The 20,294-nt window shown below is 37.9% G+C and overlaps 1 protein-coding gene and 1 long non-coding RNA gene across 7 annotated transcripts in view; one reads left to right on the top strand and one right to left on the bottom strand.

Moving 5' to 3' along the window:
- Positions 1–1,412, bottom strand: part of LOC120885341 (uncharacterized) — a 52,356-nt gene extending 50,944 nt beyond the window's left edge. Inside the window, exon 1 of the long non-coding RNA XR_005727902.2 lies at positions 20–1,412. This is a non-coding gene — a long non-coding RNA (uncharacterized LOC120885341). The remainder of the gene's footprint in view (positions 1–19) is intronic.
- Ccar1 (cell division cycle and apoptosis regulator 1) overlaps positions 319–20,294 on the top strand; it is a 50,615-nt gene continuing 30,639 nt past the window's right edge. For 4 of the 6 annotated variants that reach the window (XM_005325967.4, XM_078041242.1, XM_078041249.1 and 1 more), the window contains exons 1-6: positions 319–424; positions 1,591–1,713; positions 12,578–12,750; positions 13,173–13,217; positions 15,891–15,923; positions 18,791–18,984. In XM_005325967.4, coding sequence (XP_005326024.1) covers positions 1,641–1,713; positions 12,578–12,750; positions 13,173–13,217; positions 15,891–15,923; positions 18,791–18,984 — 518 coding nt within the window. In that variant the 5' untranslated portion in view covers positions 319–424; positions 1,591–1,640. Of the gene's footprint in view, positions 431–1,590; positions 1,714–12,577; positions 12,751–13,172; positions 13,218–15,890; positions 15,924–18,790; positions 18,985–20,294 lie in introns of all 6 variants that reach the window. The other 2 variants (XM_013358880.4, XM_078041239.1) reach the window with 2 other exon arrangements.

Raw genomic sequence — 20,294 nt, 5'->3', positions numbered from 1 at the left:
GAGACGTCACAGAACATACCCATTCCTCCAACCAAATGTACTGTTTAAAAAAAAAAAAAAAAGGAAAAAGAAAAATCATAAAATGGCGTCGGCCCTCGTCGGATCACGTGACCGCGGATTCTTTCCTTCCACCCGCTCTGGTCAGCCTCTGCCTCAGAGATAGCGCATAGACGTAGCCCGCTCATTGTTAAGCTGAGCCAAGGTAACCCTTCTTCACCGCGTTCTCGTTCTAGCAGCGCAGTCAAAAGGGCTAGCCTATGCGGGGCGAGTCGGCGAGCGCGTACGTAGGACGTCAAGCCGTAAGCGTGGTTCCTCTGGGAAATTGGGAAGGAGGCGGTGAGGAGCGAGAGGGGGGAGGTTGGCGCATGCGCATAAGGCTGACGGGTTTTGAAATGGCTTCGGTGTTAGCCGGGACCCGACTCAGGTGAAGGTCTGGTCAGCGCTTGATTGGAGCGCGGTGGGCGGCCGCCCGGGGTTCTTAACATCTGTCCTATAGCGGAAGGGCCGGGAGGCTTCGTTTTTGGTGGCGCGGAGGCCCCAGGCCGGCGACCGTGGGGCTCTTGTGGGACTGGGGCGGGAGGGACGCGGTCCCTTTTGTGCCGGTCGGACCAGGCCCTGTGCTGCCCGCCCCTCCCCCACCACCTCGCTCTTTCCCGGTCGCCCCTCAGGTGTACCCAGCGCCCCTCAGCCTTGGTCCGACCGGCTGCAGTCCGCCGTTCCCCTCTCCGGAGCTGCTGCGGCTTTAGCCTCGAAGCCCGGGGCGGGGGTGGGGGGGCTCCCCGTGGCGTGGGTTTGGGGATAGAGGCTTTCTCCGTCGTGCGCCGGACTTAAGGAGGCCTGATCTCTTGAGCGTCCCGGTGTTGGCGCTTAACCCAGTGTTGTGGGGCGGTGGGTTCCGCCTTCCGCCGTCTGCGGCCCGCGAGGAGCTGGGGCCGGAGGAAGATGGCAGAGCCCTGGCCCGTCAGAATCGCCGCGCCCGGGCGATGTGCGGGCGGAGATGATAGCATTTTCTGACTTGTCTTTGGCGGGAGTGGGGTCTTCGCATTGGTTCTTTGAGGGGCATCCGTTAGCTCAACTGCCTTTCCACACGAGGGAGAGGAAGTCGAGGGCAAAGGAGGTCCTAGTTAATTCCATACCAGAAAAATTAGAGATGTTCGTTATTTTGATGATAAGTACCTTTGTTTGGGGTCTCGTCCAATTTTCCGTTATTGATTTCACCAACACTTTGGCCCCAATCTCCAACTCCAGCGCCCAAAGAAACACGAAGGCTAGATATCCTGTGAATATGGAGTTGTGAACTTCTTGTTAATAATCTGGTGGATACAGCAGATTGTCTTCTGTTTAAATGTGACGGTTTATAATCACAGAAAGAAGTGTCCTTTAAGTCTGTCCCTAAAATAAGGGTACTTTGGTGATCCAGTTCATGTAAAATGTTTTTGCGGTATTTGAAGTGTTGTTCATTTGCCCTTTTCCTACTTGCAGTTATTATTTCTACTTAGGAAGATGTCCTTGATACTTAAACATTTCTTTTAAATAATTGTGATATTTGTAGTTTGGTTGAACTTTGAAACGTGGATCCTTTCTTAATAGATTGCTGCTATAGAAGAAAAACAAGTGAAGGTTTTTTTACCCCTTGCATCATGGCTCAGTTTGGAGGACAGAAGAATCCGCCATGGGCTACTCAGTTTACAGCCACTGCGGTATCACAGCCAGGTCAGACTGCTGAACACATGTACTGTAAATGAGTGTGTGGGTGTTGGGGGGAATCCTGTTATAGCCGAGTTAGGTTATGCATGTTATAGTAAAGTGTTTGCAAGTGATGTGTCGTTTATTTGTGAAGACTTTTAAAAATTTATAGATCAACTAGGGAAAAAAGTGATTTGCATTTTGGACAGTTTTATAGGTTTTGTTTTGTTTTGCAGTGCTGTGGATCATTTCTTCCCCCTGCCCCCCGCCCTTTCAGGGTTGAACTCAGGGGAGCTCTACCAAGGAGTTACATTCACAACCCCCCCTTTTTTTTGGGGGGGGGAGACAGGATCTCCCTCCTCACTTGGTGAGGGTCTCACCAAGTTGCTCTTGCTCAGGCTTGCTTCAGACTTGTGATCTCCTGCCTCAACTTCCTGAACCACTGGGTTTACAAACGTGCTGCCATGCCTGGCTAAGAAGTGACTTAGATTTGGTGAAATCAGTATCAACTACTGTGTGTCCAGAAGCATGTGTTATGCTCTTATTCTTTAATATACTGTTTTAGCTTACTTTTTTTTTTAAATAAAGTTGCTGTTATTTTATTTGGACCTTTATTTTATTTATTTATATGTGGTGCTGAGAATCAAATCCAGTGCCTAAAACATGCTAGGCAAGCGTTCTACTACACTGAGCCCCAGCCCCTGACTTTTTTTCTTTTTAATGGTGCTGGGAAGCAAACCCAGGGCTTCCTACATGATAGACAAACTCTCATAAGACTATAGCCCATCTCCAGCCCTTAGCTGACTTATGCTGCATGTTTTGTTTTGGATTCAAATAAAAATAGCTGTTATTATAGAATTATATTGTCTATAGCTATTTACATTTACGTTGTGATCATTTGAATGTATGTCATAGACCTTTGTTTTTATTTAAAGATGGATAGAACAAAGGAGATAACAAAGTTTATACAACTTTTTTTTTTTTAGAGACATTCAGTAATATATAGGTATTCTCTTTTCGGATTTGACAATAAAGACTCAACATAAAAAATAGAATTTTGTAAATGGAGATTCTATAAAATATGTGGTATATGAAATTATTTATGGAAATTCTTGGAAATATCATCAATCACAATTTTTCAGAGTCTAAATTTTTGCTGCTATATCATCACTTCAGTAAATAAGCAAGTTATTTTCTTTATTATTATTAAGTATCTATGCTAGCTTTCTTATAAAAAGCCTGTAAATAGGTACTAGTGAAAGTCTATAATAATATTGTTTTGAATAAAATATCTAGATTCTAGTTGCCATATTTTGGACTACTTCCAGAATATTTGATATTTTCTTTCTTTTTGTTGAGATTGGGGTCTCCCACACTCACCTCAACCTTCCCAAGTAGCTGGGATTTCAGGCATGTGCCACTGCTAGAGTTTTTTTTTTTTAATTTCAACAAGATATTGAGACTTCTTGAATAATAGTGCCAATTTTACTGTATTAAATAAATACACATAGCTGGGTATGCTAGTGCATGCCTGTAATCCCAGTGATTGGAGACTGGAGAAGAAGGATCACAAGTTTGAGGCCAGCCTGAGCAATTTAGAGAGGCCCTAGGCAATTTAGTGAGATCCTGTCTCAAAAAAAATAAAAAACGCCTGGGGAATGTGTCTCCCACATCCTTGAGTTCAATCACCAGTACCAAAGGAAGAAAGGAATACACATAGCTGTAATCCCAGCTACTCCTGAGGTGGAGGCAGGATGATTGTAAATTTGCCTAGGCAACTTAGTGAAACACTGCTTGAAATACAAGCCAAGTAGTTGACACACTCTTAAACCTAGCTGGGCCATTGAGCAATTTAGCAAGACCCTGTCTCATTAAAATGAAAAGACTGCAGCTATGACTCAGGGGTGGAGTGGTACCTAGCTCGTACAAGGCTTTGGCTTCAATCCCTAGTATTGAAAATAAAAGAAAAAGATATGGCTTAGGGTTGGTGAGGTAGTTCAGAGCAACCATATGCCAGCAATATCAGTATCTGAGTCCAGTGTCAAATTGGTGACCATGCAAATCATACAAAAAAGAATTGTTCAACTTTTTCTTTTGTGGTATTTAGTATTGAACCAATAGCCCTCACAAATGCTTGACAAGTGCTTTTCCACTGAGCTACATCCCCAACTCTTTTTTTTTTTTGGATATAGGGGTTGAACCCAGGGGCACTTAGCCAGCCCTTTTTTATTTAGGGACAAGGTCTGGCTAAGTTGCTTAGGGCCTTGATAAATTGCTAATGCTGTCTTTGAATTTGGGTCCTTTTGTCTCAGCCTCCTGGAGTGCTGGGATGACATTCTTAGGCCACCACACTCAGCCCCAACCAACTCTTTTGTTTTGTTTTGAAACAGGGTCTCCTGAAGTTGCTAAGGACTTCCAATTTTCCGTCCTCTTGTGTAGCTAGGTTTACTGTCATGGGCTACCAGGCCTGGTTTTAGCATTTAATTTTTTTTCAATATTTATTTTTTAGTTAGTTGTACACAATTCCTTTATTTTACGCATTTTTATGTGGTGTTAAATATTGAACCCAGGGCCTCGAACATACTAGGTGAGCGCGTTACCACTGAGCCACTACTTTTCAGCCCAGCATTTTATTTTATGAGAAGGTTAATTTGCATTTGTACTGTTGTTTAAAAAGTGGCTGAAAATTTTAATGCATTTACACATAATGCATTTATACAGATGAGACATGTAAATAATGTTAAAAATGTTAGTGAAAGCCTGCTTGTCAGCAGTTTATTGCTGAAAGTGCAAAATTGAAGCTTTGAATTGTTTCTGTTTAGCTTTAATACTGAGCCTATTGAGTTCAGGAGTCAGTAATTCCTGGGTGTCATGTCATCTTTAATTTTCTTTTCCTTTAACCCCCATCTCAAAGATATCAAACTTTTTTTATAGTTCTGGGGATTAACCCATTGAATCCAAGGGCTATCTACCCCTGAGCTACATCCTCAGGCCCTTATTAGTTTTTGAGACAGGATCTTGCAGGGTTGTACAGGTTGGCCTCAAGCTGTTGATCCTCACCCTCCTAAGTCCCTGGGATTATAGGCATGTACAGCCTGGTCTGCCTGACTTTTCCCCTTTTTAAAAAATGTCTTGAATTATTCCTCCATCCTACATTTAGGACCAATGCAATATTTGGATAATTTGATCAGTATTAGATTTCTCCCGTTTACTGCTCTTGATTTAAAGTTTCCATTCCAAAGTCTCTTATCTAACTTTTTCAGGTCCTTTTATTCCTTTCCTAAACCTTTATATCCTACTCTTCAGTCAGTGTTTAACATCGATTCTTTAGTCACAAAGCTCTTTTTCTCTGTCTTGAGGAAATAGTCTTTATTGTTCTCTATTTATTTTTATTTTATTTTATTTTGAGAGAGAGAGAGAGAGAGAATTTTTAATATTTATTTTTAAGTTTTCGGCGGACACAACATCTTTGTATGTGGTGCTGAGGATCAAACCTGGGCTGCAAGCATGCCAGACAAACGCGCTACGCTTCAGCCACATCCCCAGCCCCCTCTATTTATTTTTTAATTTTATAGTCGTAGTTGACACAATACCTTTAATTAATTTATTTATTTTTATGTAGTGCTGAGGCTCGAACCTGGTGCCTCGAAAGTGCTAGGTGAGTGCTCTACTGCTGAGCCACAACTCCAGCCTCTATTGTCTTCTATTTACTTATATTTAGTTCGAACTCCTTTTTTTTTTGTACTGGGTACTGAATCCAGGGATGCTCTCTACCACTGAGCTACATCCCCAGCCTTTTATTTTGAAGCAGGTTCTCACTAAATTGCTCAGGTTGGCCTTTAATTTGTGATCCACCTGCCTTAGCCTCCTAGGTAGCTGGGATTACTGGCATGCCTGACTACTTTTTTTTTTTTTTTTTTTTTAGTTGTAAGTTAACAGAATGCCTTTATTTTTATTTATTTATTTTTATGTGGTGCTGAGGATCGAACCCAGTGCCTCACCTACACTAGGCGAGTGCTCGACCACTGAGCCATAACCTCAGCCCCATGACTACTTTTATTTGATTACTCTCTTACTATAAATACTACTTCTTATATCTCCTTAATAACCATAGTTTCCTAAAGGATAATTTCTATCAAAATTACTGATTTTAAAAAATTATTTTTATGGTTCATTATTTCTCCCATTACTCCATTCTCTCGTTCATCTACAAAAATTTCTTTAGAATATAGTTCAAACTTCTTGGGATACTATTCGAAGTGTTCCAACTTTCCAGCTTAATCTCTCATTTCTTCCACAGTTGTCATAGTGTTTGTTTCTTAATATTTATCTGATTTTCCGTATCCTGCCTGAAGTGCTGTCACATTATTTTCAGTGGTAGCAATACTAGGGAACAGAACTTCAACTTTATTCGTGTGTGTGTGTGTGTGTGTGTGTGTGTGTATTGTGCTGGAAATCAAACCTTGCCTTGTACATGCTAGGCAAATACTCTGCCGCTGAGTTACATTCCAGCACTGAGACCAGAGCTTTAAGATTTGAAAGTTGGTTTTTTTTTTTTTAGTTGTTGATAGACCTGTATTTTATTTATTTAAATGCAGTGCTGAGAATCAAACCCAGTGCCTCACACGTGCCAGGCAAGTGCGCTACCACTAAACCACAACCCCAGCCCCTGAAAGTTGTTTTTTAATACTTTTTTTTAAATTTATTTTTATAGGTTCTAAGGATCAAACCCAGTGCCTCAAATGTGCTAGGCAAGCACTCTACCATTGAGCTACAATCCCAGCCCAAGAGAGAAGAGAGAGAATTTTTAATATTTATTTATTTATTTTTAACTTTCGGTAGACACAACATCTTTGTTTGTATGTGGTGCTGAGGATCGAACCCGGGCTGCACACATGCCAGGCGAGCCACATCCCCAGCTCTTGACTGAATTCTTAATTAGTCTTTTTTTTTTTGGTGCTGGGATTGAACTCAGGGCATTGTGCATGTGAGGCAGGCACTCTACTAACTGAGCTATATTTCAAGCCCCTTAATTAGTCTTTATATCAATTATTATTGAGTATAGAAATGCTTTCAGTATATTTCCTTTTTCCTGCCTTTTCACTTTGGTCCGATAATTAGCTTTTAAAACTTCCATCATTTGAATCAGTGGCATAAATTCCAAGATTCATGCTTTATAAGCAAATAATTACAGATATAATATGTATAAATTACAGGTATAATATGTATACTTGACTAGTATCCCTTGATAGAATTGGATATTTCTAACCTAAACAATTGGTAGAAAAGAAAATTACCACAAAGTATGATAGCTAGCACATGCAGTAATCCCAGCTTTTTGGCAGGCTGAGTCAAGAAAATCACAAATTCAGACCATCTGGAACAACATAGTGAGACCCTGTCTCAAAAACACAAATGGCTAGGAATATAGCCCAGTGGTAAAGGGTCCCTGGGTTCAATTCCTGGTACCACTAAATGGATAACAAAAGAGATTGCTGCTTATATGAATGGACTTACCCTGTTTAAAAACTGCTAATTCTAAGTAATACCAAATTGTCTCTGAAACATTTTTCTGGGAGTGAAAAAGTACACATAAAAGCAATTAGTGCTGGGCTGTGGTTGTAGCTCAGGGGTAGCACGCTTACCTGGCACATGTGAGGCATTGGATTCAATCCTTAGCATCACATTAAATAAATAAATAAAAATAAAGTGAAGGTATTGTGTTCATCTACAACTCAAAAAAAAAAAAAGGTATTAGTGCTCATTGCTAATAAATATTTTTTCCTTCATCCTCTGAATGTTCTCATTTAGTGAGAACTGAAAGAGTAGACTGATCTGTTTATTTGTTTTGTACTGGGGATTGAACCCCGCTACACTCCCAGCCATTTTTATTTTTTAAATTTTGAGATGGGGTCTTGCTGAGTTGGTGGATTCACTTAGTTGCTGAGGTTGTATTCAAACTTGCAATCCATTTGCCTCAGCCTTGCAAGTTGCTTGAATTACAGGGGTGTGCCACCCCACCCAGCAAGTGTACAATTCTTATTTGTGAAGTTGAGGCTTTTCTTATACTGTATGTTTTATAATCTGGGATATTTTTGACATATATTAGAAATGACATATATTAGAAATTATAGTGAATGACATATATTAGAATTTATAGTGACAAATATTAGACATATATTAGAAATTATAGTGAAATTTTAATGACATATATTAGAAATTATAGTGAAAATTTAAATATGAACTTTGGCTGAGAGCATAGCTCAGTGTTAGAGTACCTACCTTGCATGCATAATGTTGTGGGTTCAATCCCCAGTACTATACAAAAAATATTTTAAAATAAGTAAATAAAATTTAAAAATAAACTAACGGCCCCAGGACTGCATAAAAAAATTAAATAGCAATGGTTTGTATCCATTTACAACTAAAAACATTAAAAATAAATAAATAAAATGTTCAATTTGGATGTTATCAAACTCTGGAGCAAACCACCTTAGACTTGTCCTGAGTTTTCAACTCTTTGAAACACTGTCAGATGCTCATTTTGAAATTATTAAAATATTTTGCTACCCCTTTTTTGAGGAGGGTCCTGGGGATTGAACTTGGGTCATTCAACACTGAGCCACATCCCCAGCCCAGTTTTGTGTTGTATTAGAGACAGGGTCTCACTGAGTTGCTTAGTGCCTCACCATTGCTGAAGCTGACTTTGAATTCGCCATCCTCCTGTTTCAGCCTCCCCTGAGTTTAAAGGTATGAACCACCGTGCTCAGCTATGTTTTGCTACTTTTTTTTTTTTAATATTTATTTTCTTTGGGCTGGGGATGTGGCTCAAGCGGTAGCGTGCTCGCCTGGCATGCGTGCGGCCCGGGTTCGATCCTCAGCACCACATACCAACAAAGATGTTGTGTCCGCCGAGAACTGAAAAATAAATGTTAAAAATTAAAAAAAAAAATTATTTTTTAGTTGTAATTGGACACAATATATTTTATTTATTTTTTGTGGTGCTGAGGATCAAACCCAGGGCCTCACACATGCTAGGTGAGTGCTCTACCGCTGAGCCACAATCCCAGCCCCTGTTTTTCTACTTTTGTGCTGGTTTAAATTCTGGTGTCGTGGGCTGGGCATATGGCTCAAGCGGTAGCATGCTCGCTTGGCATGTGTGCGGCCCGGGTTTGATCCTCAGCACCACATACAAACAAAGATGTTGTGTCTGCCGAAAACTAAAAAATAAATATTAAAATTCTCTCTTTAAAATAAATAAATAAATAAATAAATAAATTCTGGTGTTGTGGCTTTAGGCAGGTTTTTTTTGTTTTTGTTTTTTAGCTTTTCTGAGGTTAGTTTTTTCATCTGTAATTTGGGTATAATTACTTCTCACAGGGTGATTTTTGAAAACCAAATGAGCCAGGCATGATCGTGCCCCTATAATTCCATCAAATCTGGACATTGAGGCAGAAGGATTGCAAGTTCAAAGCCAGCCTCAGCAAATTAGCAAGGCCCAAACAATAAATTAAGCTGGGCTCAGTGGTGCATGCTGAGGAGGCTGAGGCTAGAGGATCATGAGTTCAAAGCCAGCGTCAGCAAAGGCAAGGCACTAAAGGACTCAGTGAGACCCTGTCTCTAAACAAAAAAATAAAATATGGCTGGGGATGTGGCCTAGAGGTTGAGTGTTCCTGAGTTCAATTCCTGGTACCAAAACATATAAATAAATAAAATTTAAAAAAAGGACTTGGAGTGTGGGTCAGTAGTTAAACACTCCTGGATTTAATACCCAGTACCAAAATAATAATAATAATAATAACAACAACAACAAAAATAACAAAAAATAGTAACAACAAGATATTATCTTAATGGATATTATCTTAATGGTTACTTAATGGTCAGAACCCTCACATAACACTGATTTAGTTAGGGTTTTTGCATTTTACTTACAGTACAGCTCTGTTCAATAAATAGAATATTCTGTGAAGATGAATGTGTTCTATGTCTGCATTGTCTGATAGTAGTACTTACTAGGGATGGGGCTGTAGCTCAGTGACAGAAGCTTGCCTAGCATATTTGAGGCACTGGGTTGGATCCTTAGCACTGCATAAAAATAAATAAAGGTATACTGTCCATACACAAGTACCAAAAAAAAAAAAGTATTCACTAACCATGAGGCTTTTGAACACTTGAAATGTGATTAGCATGACTGAGGAACTGAATTTCTTTTTTTTTGTACTGAGAATTGAACCCAGGGGCACTCTACCACTGAGCTACATTCCCAGTCCTTTTGTTAATTTTCAACTTTTTATTTTGAGACAATTTTTTATTTTGTTCAGTTGATAAGGCTGGCCTCCTGCTTCAGCCTCCCATATTGTTCGGATTACAGGCATGAATCACTGCATCTGAACTGAATTTCTAGTTTCACTTAATTTTCATTAAATTGAATAGCCACATGCAGGGTATGGTGGCATTTGCCTATATAATTCCAAACTTAGGAGGCTGAGGCAGGAGGATTGCAAATTCAAAACCAGTCTGAGCAAATTAGCTAGCCCTAAGCAACTTAGTGAGACCCTGTCTCAAAATAAAAATTTTTAAAAAAGGGTTAGGGTTGTGGCTTAGTGGTAAAATGCCCCTTGGTTCAATTTGTGGTACCAAAATTAAAAAAACAACCAATTAATGAACAGAATGACCACATGTGGCTTGTTGCTAGTATTTTGGACAATGCAGTTACAGAAGGTTATAGCACTTGGGATTTATTATTATTATTATGGTTATGATTTTTAAAGAGAGAGGGAGAGAGAGAAAGAGAATTTTAATATTTATTTTTTAATTTTTGGCAGACACAACATCTTTGTTTCTATGTGGTGCTGAGGATCGAACCCTGGCCGCACACATGCCAGGCAAGCGTGCTACTGCTTGAGCCACAATCCCAGCCTGGGATTTATTATTTTTAAAATATGATTTTTGTGGCATAATTTCTTATTCTCAAATTAACGATAATGAGTATTTCCTATCATTGAGTTCTATTTAAGGGCATAGCCTAATATCTCAAAACCTGCAATAGTGAATTGATCAGTGAGCTATTTGATTGTGATAAAGTTATCTGTGTACAGATCACCAAAAGTTTTTTGTTTTTGTTTTTGGTAGCGTGTATTGGATCCATGGACACTTTTACCACTGAGCTACATGCTCAGTCCTTTTTTATTTTTAACTGTTTGAGAAATGGTTTTGTTAAATTGTGAAGGTCTTGCTAAGCTGCTGAAGCTGGCCTGAAGCAATCCTAGTGCCTCAGCCTCCCTAGTGGCTGGGATTATAGGTGTGCAGCACCACGCCCAGTTGTTTGTTTATTTTTTGAGACAAGGTCTCACCAAGTTCCTGAGTCTGGCCTCAAACTTGTGATCCATTAGCCTCAGCTTCTTGAGTAGGAGGGATTATAGGCGTTTAACACCTTGACCAACTAGTTCTTTCATTTTGTTTTGTTTTTGCAGTATTGGCAACCTAACCCAGAGCTTTGCATATGTTAGGAAAGCAGTGTACCACGGAGCTACATCTCCAGACCTAGAAAGTGACTTATGTAGGCGAATTCCCAATATCATTATGTTGTTTTCTCTCCAAATAACATGAGACAGCTTTTTTGTTGTTGTTTGTAAGGTATTGGGGATTGAACCCAGGGGTACTTAACCACAGGGCTACAGATCCAGCCTATTTTATTTTTTTTAATACAGGGTCTCACTAAGTTGCTTAGGGCTTCACTGAGTTGCTGAGGTTGGCTTCGAATTTTCAGTCCTTCTGCCTCAGCCTCCTGAGTCATTGGGATTACAGGCGTGCGCTACTGTGCCTGGCTGAGGCTGCCTTTTAAATTTTAAATTGCATGTATTTATCAAGATTGCTTTTTAAAATTAATTATTTTTTAATTTTAATTAGTTATAAAGACTGCTTTTTTGCTATATATATATATATATATATATATGTATATATATATACATATATATATACACACACACACACACATATGTGGAAATACAAAGGATAAGACATTACTTGGTATATTGGTGTGGGACTGTAAATAGCTTTTTTTTTCTTGGTAGTAAGAATTTAATCTAGGGATGTTGTACCTCTGAGCTACATACCCAGCCCTTTTTTATTTTGAGATAGGGTCTTGCTAAGTTGTTTATTAGGGCCTTGCTAAATTGCTCCAACTGGCCTGGAACTTGTGATTCTCCTGTCTCAGCCTCCCAAGTCTTTGAGACAGGTGGGCATACCACCACACCTGGCTCAAATAGCTCTTTTTAAATTAAAATACATATATGTGTGTGTGTGTATATGTGTATATGGAGAGAGATATAGATACAGCTTTTATGATGCTGGGAATCAAACCCAGGGCCTTGCTTATGCTAAGTAAGTACTCTACCTCTGAGCTGCATCCTCAGTCCAAAACAGTAAATTCTATATTAGCAAAATAAGATAATTTCTTCTTTTCTTTCTTTTTTCTTTTTTTGGTCATGCTGGGTATCTAACCTAAGACCTCTAACCCAGAGCCTAGTGCTTGCTAGGCAAGTGCTCTACCACTGAGCTATACTCTCAGCCCAGATAATTACTTTTTATATTTCTTCCTAAAAATTCTTCCGGAGGATATGGTAGTCACTTTGTCTAGATAAGTTTGTGTGGTTTTATTCTGATGTTTAATTTTATAGACTAATGTTTTCTTATATTTACCATGGCATGAACATTAAATATTAAGCCTTTGGGATCTAGAGGGACATGAATCAGTTAAATTTAACAAACATTACTAAAATTGTTTTAGTTTTTTAAATTAGACTATAATGCTCAATTAAGCATTCTTGGAAAATTCATAGAAGGGATCCAATAATCTTAATTTTCCACCACCCTTTTAATCTCATTTTAGCTGCACTAGGTGTTCAGCAGCCTTCACTTCTTGGAGCGTCTCCTACCATTTATACACAGCAAACTGCATTGGCAGCAGCAGGCCTTACCACACAAACGCCAGCAAACTATCAGATAACGCAAACTGCAGCATTGCAGCAACAAGCCGCGGCTGCAGCAGCTGCATTGCAACAGGTGAATTTCTAATAGGTTTTAATATGGAATATTGAAGACTGTGATATCTGAGTAGCTAGGATTGCTATCTCCATTTTCTAAAAAAATGAAGAATTATGGCTCTTGTTATGATTTTTTTTTTTCTGACAATATTATACTGTATATACCTAACACATATAGGGGGAAGTATAGTCATATAGTGAAAATTCTTTAGTTTTTAAATTGGACATTTCTCATACCTCAATTATTTGAAAAAAATTCAGCCTTTGATGAATTCCAGAGTATAAGTAATAATAATTTTATGTATTTTAGATGTTTATTCTAGAAAATTTCAGAGTAATTTTTGTTGTGTATTTCTGTGTATATATATCGCTTTTTTGAGAATAATATGTTGATAGCCATATTTTTCTTTGAATAATCTTTTTTTTTTTTTAATTTTTCAGCAATATTCACAACCTCAACAGGCCTTGTATAGTGTGCAGCAACAGGTTAGTTTTTATTTTCCGTGTTAAGAACTGATTTTTAAAAAGCCATGTGTTCCAAAATTCAATTGACACAGATTTGTATTTATATTTCTTTTAGCTATCATAATATATGACTTGAATTCTTTGGTGGGAGTAGGGGATATGGAGTAGGAAAAAAGAGAAGGTCCTAAAAACCCAAATCTTTAACTAGTAGCCAGTCTTCTGAGACAGTATGTTGAGGATAATCTGGAATGAACCACTCTGATTCTTTGGACTATGCTCCTGTCTGGACTCGAACCTCTGTGCTACTCTGCTGAATTAGATCACTTGGGAAAAGTAAAAGCTCTTTTTCCTACTTGAAGCCTAATCCTTTAGTGGGTCACTAGCTTCCAACCTTTATTTTTTAGGTAGTAGAATTTATTGAGTTTTTGTTTCCTTCCCTCTAATGAAATGATGAATGAAATCCAAGATACAAAATATTTAAATAAAACTGTTGAAAATGGGAGGAAGCCTCCCCTTATAGTTCATAGCCTATTCCTGGGCATTTAAGAACAATATGAAAATTCTTAACTTAGACTTAAAACATGTTTCTTTGGCCCCTTAAACTCATCCTCTAATCATTTCTCTTAAGGTCTTACCTCTGGGAGCTAGGAAGTGGTAAGAAAATACACAATTATCAAGGAAGGAAAGTTTGCCCTGCTGAAATCTAGATAAGTTTTAGACTAAGTACCCATTCTCATCTTGTCCATAGCTCGGAGGTAGTGTTCAGTCCTTATGAGTATTATTGTTAAAAAAGTTTTAGGAACACGGGTGTAGCTCAGTGGTAGAGCATTTGTGTAGCTTGAGATTCATTCCCAAGCATGCCTCCCACTCAAAGGAAAAAAAAAATTTCCAGGACATACAGCTCTCAGAAGACGAAAATGGTATACAAAAGAGGATCCAAATATTGGATCCAAGGACAATATTGAACCAGGTGTGGTGTTGTATACCTGTAATCCCAGCTACTTGGGAAGCTTAAGCCAGAGGATCAAAAATTTGAGGCCAGCCTCAACAATATAGTGAAGTCCTATCAAAATATAAAGGATTGGGCTGGGTGTGGTGGCACACACCCGTAATGCCAGTGGCTCAGGAGGTTGAGGCAGGAGGATTGCAAGTTCAAAGCCAGCCTCAGAAACTTAGTGAGGCACTTTACAACTTAGCAAGACCCTGTCTCTAAATAACTCAGTAGTTGAGCATCCCTGGGTTCAATCCTCAGTACCAAAAATAAATAAATAATAAAGGGCTAGGAGTGTTGCTCAGTGGTAGAAGTAGAACCCTTGCATTGCATGGGTGAGATCCTGGAGTTTAATCCACAGTACTGCCAAAAAAAAAAAAAAAAGTGTGTAGGAATATTAGGACTTCTCAGTCCATAAGTTCTTGTAACCAGATCCATAGTCTATTTTCATCTTTGGCTTAAGCCCTCTGGGCCTTCAAAAGCATTTCATTTTCTCTGAAGATTACAGTATTTCACTAGTACTTTAAACTTCTGAAAATGGACAAGAGACTAATCTCACAATTACCTTATTTTTAAATGCTCTGAGAGGGGCGTTGTGGGGTATGTGGCTCTGTGGGTGGTAGAGCACTTTCCTAGAGTGCACTGAGGCCCAGAGTTCAATCCCGGCACCACATAGAAAACTTATCATAAATTAAAAATACCCGTAGACTTATATTTATTAAGTTATGAAACACTATTAAAGATTTTATGAGCTGGGTGTGGTGGCACCTGCTGTAATCCCAGCAGTTTGGGAGGCTGAGGCAGGAGGATCAGGAGTTCAAAGCCAGCATGTGAGGTGCTAAGAAACTCAGTGAGACCCTGTCTCTAAATAAAATACAAAAAAGGGCTGGGGATGTGGCTCAGTGGTTGAGTGCAACTGAGTTCAATCCCTGGTCCTACCCCCACAAGAAAAAAGGAATTATAACAAGGTACGTTGAACCACATAAAGGTGGTGGTACTCAGCTACTCTTACAGAAAAAAAAAATAGTATTTTAATAAGGTTGAAACTCTTAATAATTGGTTATTGCAGGTAATCTGAGTAGTTTGAATTAGAACCTCATACAGGTTCTATTATCCTCACATATATTGTTTTTATTCCAGAATTTATAAGTTTTCCTCCTCGCTTCAGTTCCTTTTCCTTTCTGGTAATGGTGTATTTTTCTATTATCAGAGAAACCATATGTCAGAGTGTATGGTTCTTCATGGTATGCATGTCTATGGCAAATCCAACCATTAGGAGTGCTTCTCATATTGCAGGATATTTATATATGAATTGGATGGCCAATTTTATTCTTTGGTACAATTACTAAATTGATGATATTGAATCATTTCTGTAGCATGGTAATTAGCATATTGTGGAACTAGAAATCTTTAGGGAATTGTGGACTTTTTAGAAAAATTTTTATGGTGTTATTTCTATGAAATAACAACAGAAATCATTTTCTTTATTAAATATAGCTGTATGTGTGACTTCTTAATACTAGTTATGAAGTTAGAAATAGTTGTAGTTAGACTTATGCTAATTATGTGTTACCTTTCACATTTTTAAAAAAATAATATTTAAAAGTAATTTTTCCATTTATAAAACATCTATGAAACAAATTGATCGTTCCTTTTCTTTTGTATGTTTTTTGTTTTGTTTTTTGTTTTTTTCCTATTTTCAGTTACAGCAACCCCAGCAGACCCTTTTAACACAGGTTAGTTTGGCATTACTTTATTTCTTTTGATTATCTGAATAAAGAGTAGACTATAATGTTTTATTTCTATTCTAGTTTTTATTTCAGAGTTTAAAGGTATTTGTTGTATTCACATAATAATTTAGCAGTATATTGCTAAATAAAGGTGAAAATTTGTTATTGTGTTTTGATTGCAAGCCCAGCTATTGTATAGCTTGAATAAATAAGAATTTTTATTTTAAATTTAATACTGATTTTTTGCTTTTATATTTTCTTTATAGCTAAAGTTTTGGAAATTTTTGGATGTTTAATTTTTAACTTGACCTTAGTAGGTAAAGTCATCATGTTATCAGTTTGATTTTTGAGCAACATTAAAATGTTTTGGAACTTTTGGGCCTGTTGGTATAGTTCTGGTAGAGTGCATGTTTAGCATGTGTGAGGCCCTGCATTTAATTCATACCTAGCGCAAAAAATAAAAATAAAGTTTTGAATTTTTAATATGTACTGCTATCTTAGAGCTTGTTACAAACCACTTAGTTTCTGTCATATAATTTTTTTTTTTTTACAACCCTTTAAAAGGTGTTAAAAACATTCCTTGCTTATTAACTAAGGCGTTGGGCTGTGTTTGGCCAATGGACCATGGTTCACTGGTATTTTTGTACAGTAAATATTAAGCAGTTGTTAAAAATGGAACAGAATCCCCATGCTGGGGATTGAACCCAGGGCCTTGTACATGCTGTGTACCCACCCCTTACTACTGAGGTCCACACTCATCCCTAGAACTTAAGTATGAATGTAAAATTATATCTCAGATATGGGAGGTAGAGGAAAAAGTATGGTGCATTATGCATTGTGTGTTTCCATTTACTTAAGAGGGAAGAGGAGGATATCATTTATCAGTGTGTGCATTATCTCCAAAAGGCCCTTGATAGTAAAAGGTGTGTGATTGCTTCATGCATAGGAAACTGGGTGGCTGAGGAACAAGGATAGGAGAGAAGCTTTTCACTGTGTAACTTTTTGTATCTTTTTAGTCTTTTTTAAAAGTAAAGGATTAAAAATATTTTTTAAAAGAAAAATGCAGTACATTTAAGAAATCAATTAATCTGTTCTTATTAAAGAACTAAAATCCAGTAATACCGATCTTACTTTCAATTCCCAACATGAGAATTTCAAAATTAAATAGAATAGCTGTAGAAGTTTCTTTCCTTACCATAACATCTCGCAGTGTGTGCCCATAAAGTATAACTATCTTAAGATGTTAAAGAAATTTTTTGAGGGTTTTTCTCCCCCACTATTGGGGATTGAACCTGGGGGTACTCTACTACTGAGCTACATCCCCTTTTATTTCTGAGGATTGAGCCCCTGAGTGCTTTACCACTGACTTAAATTCCCCAGACCTTTTGTTATTTATTTATTTATTTATTTTTAAACGTCAAATTGTATACTTTATTTTTATGTGGTGCAGAGGATCAAACCCAGTGCCTCACACATGCCAGGCTAGTGCTCTGCCACTGAGCTATAATACCAGTCCCTTTTATTTTTATTTTGAAACAGGGTCTCACTAAGTTGCTTTTGGCTTCCCTAGGTTGCTGAGGTTGGCTTGAACTTATAATCTTCCTGCCTTAAACTCTCAAATTGCTGGGATTATAGGCATGCACCACCATACCTGCCTTTTTATTTTGAAACAGGGATTTGATAGACTGTCCACAATAGTTGTGAACTTGTGATCTTCCTGCCTCAACTTCCCGAATACTGGTGCACCACCAGACAGTGTTTTTTTGTTGTTGTTTTTTGAAGAGGTGTCTTTGCCATGTTGCCCAGTTTCATATAAAACTTACGGATACAAGTATTCCTCCTGCCTCAGCCTCCAAGTAGCTTGGACTACAGGAAGAAATTTATTTATTTTTGGTTCTGGTGATTAAACCCAGGGCACATAACCATTGAGCCACATTCGAAGCCATTTTTGTTTTTTATTTTGAGACAGGTTCTCACTAAGTTGCTGAGGCTGGGCTCAAACTTGCCTAAGTTGATGAAATACTGAGTTCCTTGACTATATTTTGGAGTTTCCTAAACCTTTAGTATGCTGATAAGGATTTTGATTTTTTTGTTTGTTTGTTTTTTGGAGGGGGGGTGCTGGAATTGAATCCAGGGGTGCTTTACTACTAAGCTACATTTTCAGTTTTTTTTTATTTTGAAAAATGGTCTAAGTAGCTGAGGCTGGCCTCTAACTTGTGATCCTCCTGCCTCAGCATCCCAAATAGTAAGGATTATACAGGCATCTGACATTACACCCAGCTTTTTTTTTTTTTTTTTTTTTTTAAAGAAAGAGTGAGAGAGAGAGGGGGACAGAGAGAGAGAATTTTAACATTTATTTTATTTTTTCTTAGTTCTCGGCGGACACAACATCTTTGTTGGTATGTGGTGCTGCTGAGGATCAAACCCGAGCCGCACGCATGCTAGGCGAGCGCGCTACCGCTTGAGCCACATCCCCAGCCCCACACACCCAGCTTTTTTGTTTGTTTTTTTCATGGTGGTACTGGTGCTTGAATGCAGGTTCTTGCATAGACTAGGCAAGTTCTCTTGCACTGAGCTACATCCCCAGTCTTTTCTGGACTTTGAATTTCTAAGAGGGAGTTAAAATAGTGTTTTTACAACTCATTGCACGATGATTCTTTTGCCTTGGAGCAACCCTGAAACTTTTTGAGGAAAGTTATGGATGAAATAAGTTAAATAATTTTATAGATTTTCAGACTTAGTTCTCTCAAGGTGTACATACATATATTTTATAATTTCATATAATTTTTAACATTTTGAGCTAAAATTGTCATTTTTAATTTCCAGGTAATTTCAAGTCATTATCTTAATATGATGTTGATTTTCTTCAATAGCCAGCTGTTGCACTGCCTACAAGCCTTAGCCTGTCTACTCCTCAGCCTGCAGCACAGATAACTGTATCTTATCCAACACCACGGTCCAGTCAGCAACAAACCCAACCTCAGAAACAACGTGTTTTCACAGGAGTGGTTACAAAGCTACACGATACATTTGGATTTGTGGATGAAGATGTATTCTTTCAGCTTAGGTAAACTTCCTTAGGTGTTGAGGTGACTTATTGAATTCTGTATAAAGTACTCGTGATAAGATAAGCTAAAATTTTCTGTTTTAATCATTCAGTTTGTATTATGGTCCTATCTGTGATCTGTTTGGGTGGAAAAATGTGGTTCAGTATATGTTTTGATTATTGAACACCAACTTATTGTGAATTCTTTTTTTTTTAGTTGTAGATGGACACAATACCTCTATTTATTTATTTATTTTTTAATGTGGTACTGGGGATCAAACCCAGTGCCTCACACATGCTACACATGCAGTGTACCACTGAGCTACAACCCCGGCTCTAATTGTGGATTCTTTATAAATATTTTCTTAGAACTAGGTGGCATTTCTAACTCTTCATGGGCAGGCTTTGAGATTGGGGGTTGATTAATTATGACTTTTAAATCCTAATAGTCTGGTTTGCCATGCTGAGGATATAGACTAAGAATTTTTTTTTTTTTAATTCAAAAGTTAGTGAACAGGATCAAATGGTTGATGGACAAACATTAACAATAGTACTTTGGTTCCTTTATGGTAGTTGTAGGCAATATGAATTTTCTTAGATATATCAAGAATATTTCTAATGAACTTCCTTAGAATGGTCACATTTGGGACTCAGTTCTGTAGGAGATTTTTGTATAAAAGGGATTCCCATTTTTTTGTCTTCTTTCCAAAACCTGAAGCAAATTTTACTTTTGGGCTCTAAAAGTTAGTGCCATACGCAGAAGGGCATAACTTAGGAGATTATGAGGTGGTAAATTATTTCTTGTACTTCAAAACTTCTGTTTATATATAGAGGGTGAAACGTTCAGTTCTGAAATGAGTCTACAGATATATCTACTTTTGTAAGAGCTCTCCAGTCTTCCATTTCTGGTATAGTGTGTTTTATTTATTTATTTGTTTGTTTGTTTATTTATTTATTTATTTATTTATAGTTATAGATGGACACAATACCTTTATTTATATTTATATGGTGCTAGGATCGAACCCTGTGCCTCAATTGTGCTAGGCAAGTGCTCTACCACTGAGCTACAACCCAGCCATATAGTGTATTTTGTGTGTGTGTGTGAGAGTGTGTGTGTGTGTGTGTGTGTGTGTGTGTGTGGCTGGGGATTGAACCCAGGGCCTTTTGCATGTGAGGCAAGTACTCTACCAACTGAGCTATATCTCTAGCCCCCTAAAGTGTAGTTTTAAATGCTAGGTGTGTAAATTTGAGGGGGGGGGGCGATGTCTTTTTTTTCCCCAAAAAATATTTTTTAGCTGTTGATGGACCTTTATATTATTTATTTGTATGTG

The sequence above is a fragment of the Ictidomys tridecemlineatus genome, chromosome 1 (assembly GCF_052094955.1).
Source record: "Ictidomys tridecemlineatus isolate mIctTri1 chromosome 1, mIctTri1.hap1, whole genome shotgun sequence".
Taxonomy (NCBI): Eukaryota; Metazoa; Chordata; class Mammalia; order Rodentia; family Sciuridae; genus Ictidomys; species Ictidomys tridecemlineatus.
The sequence above is the reverse complement of the archived record's forward strand: the minus strand, read 5'-3'. Positions and strand labels throughout refer to the sequence as shown.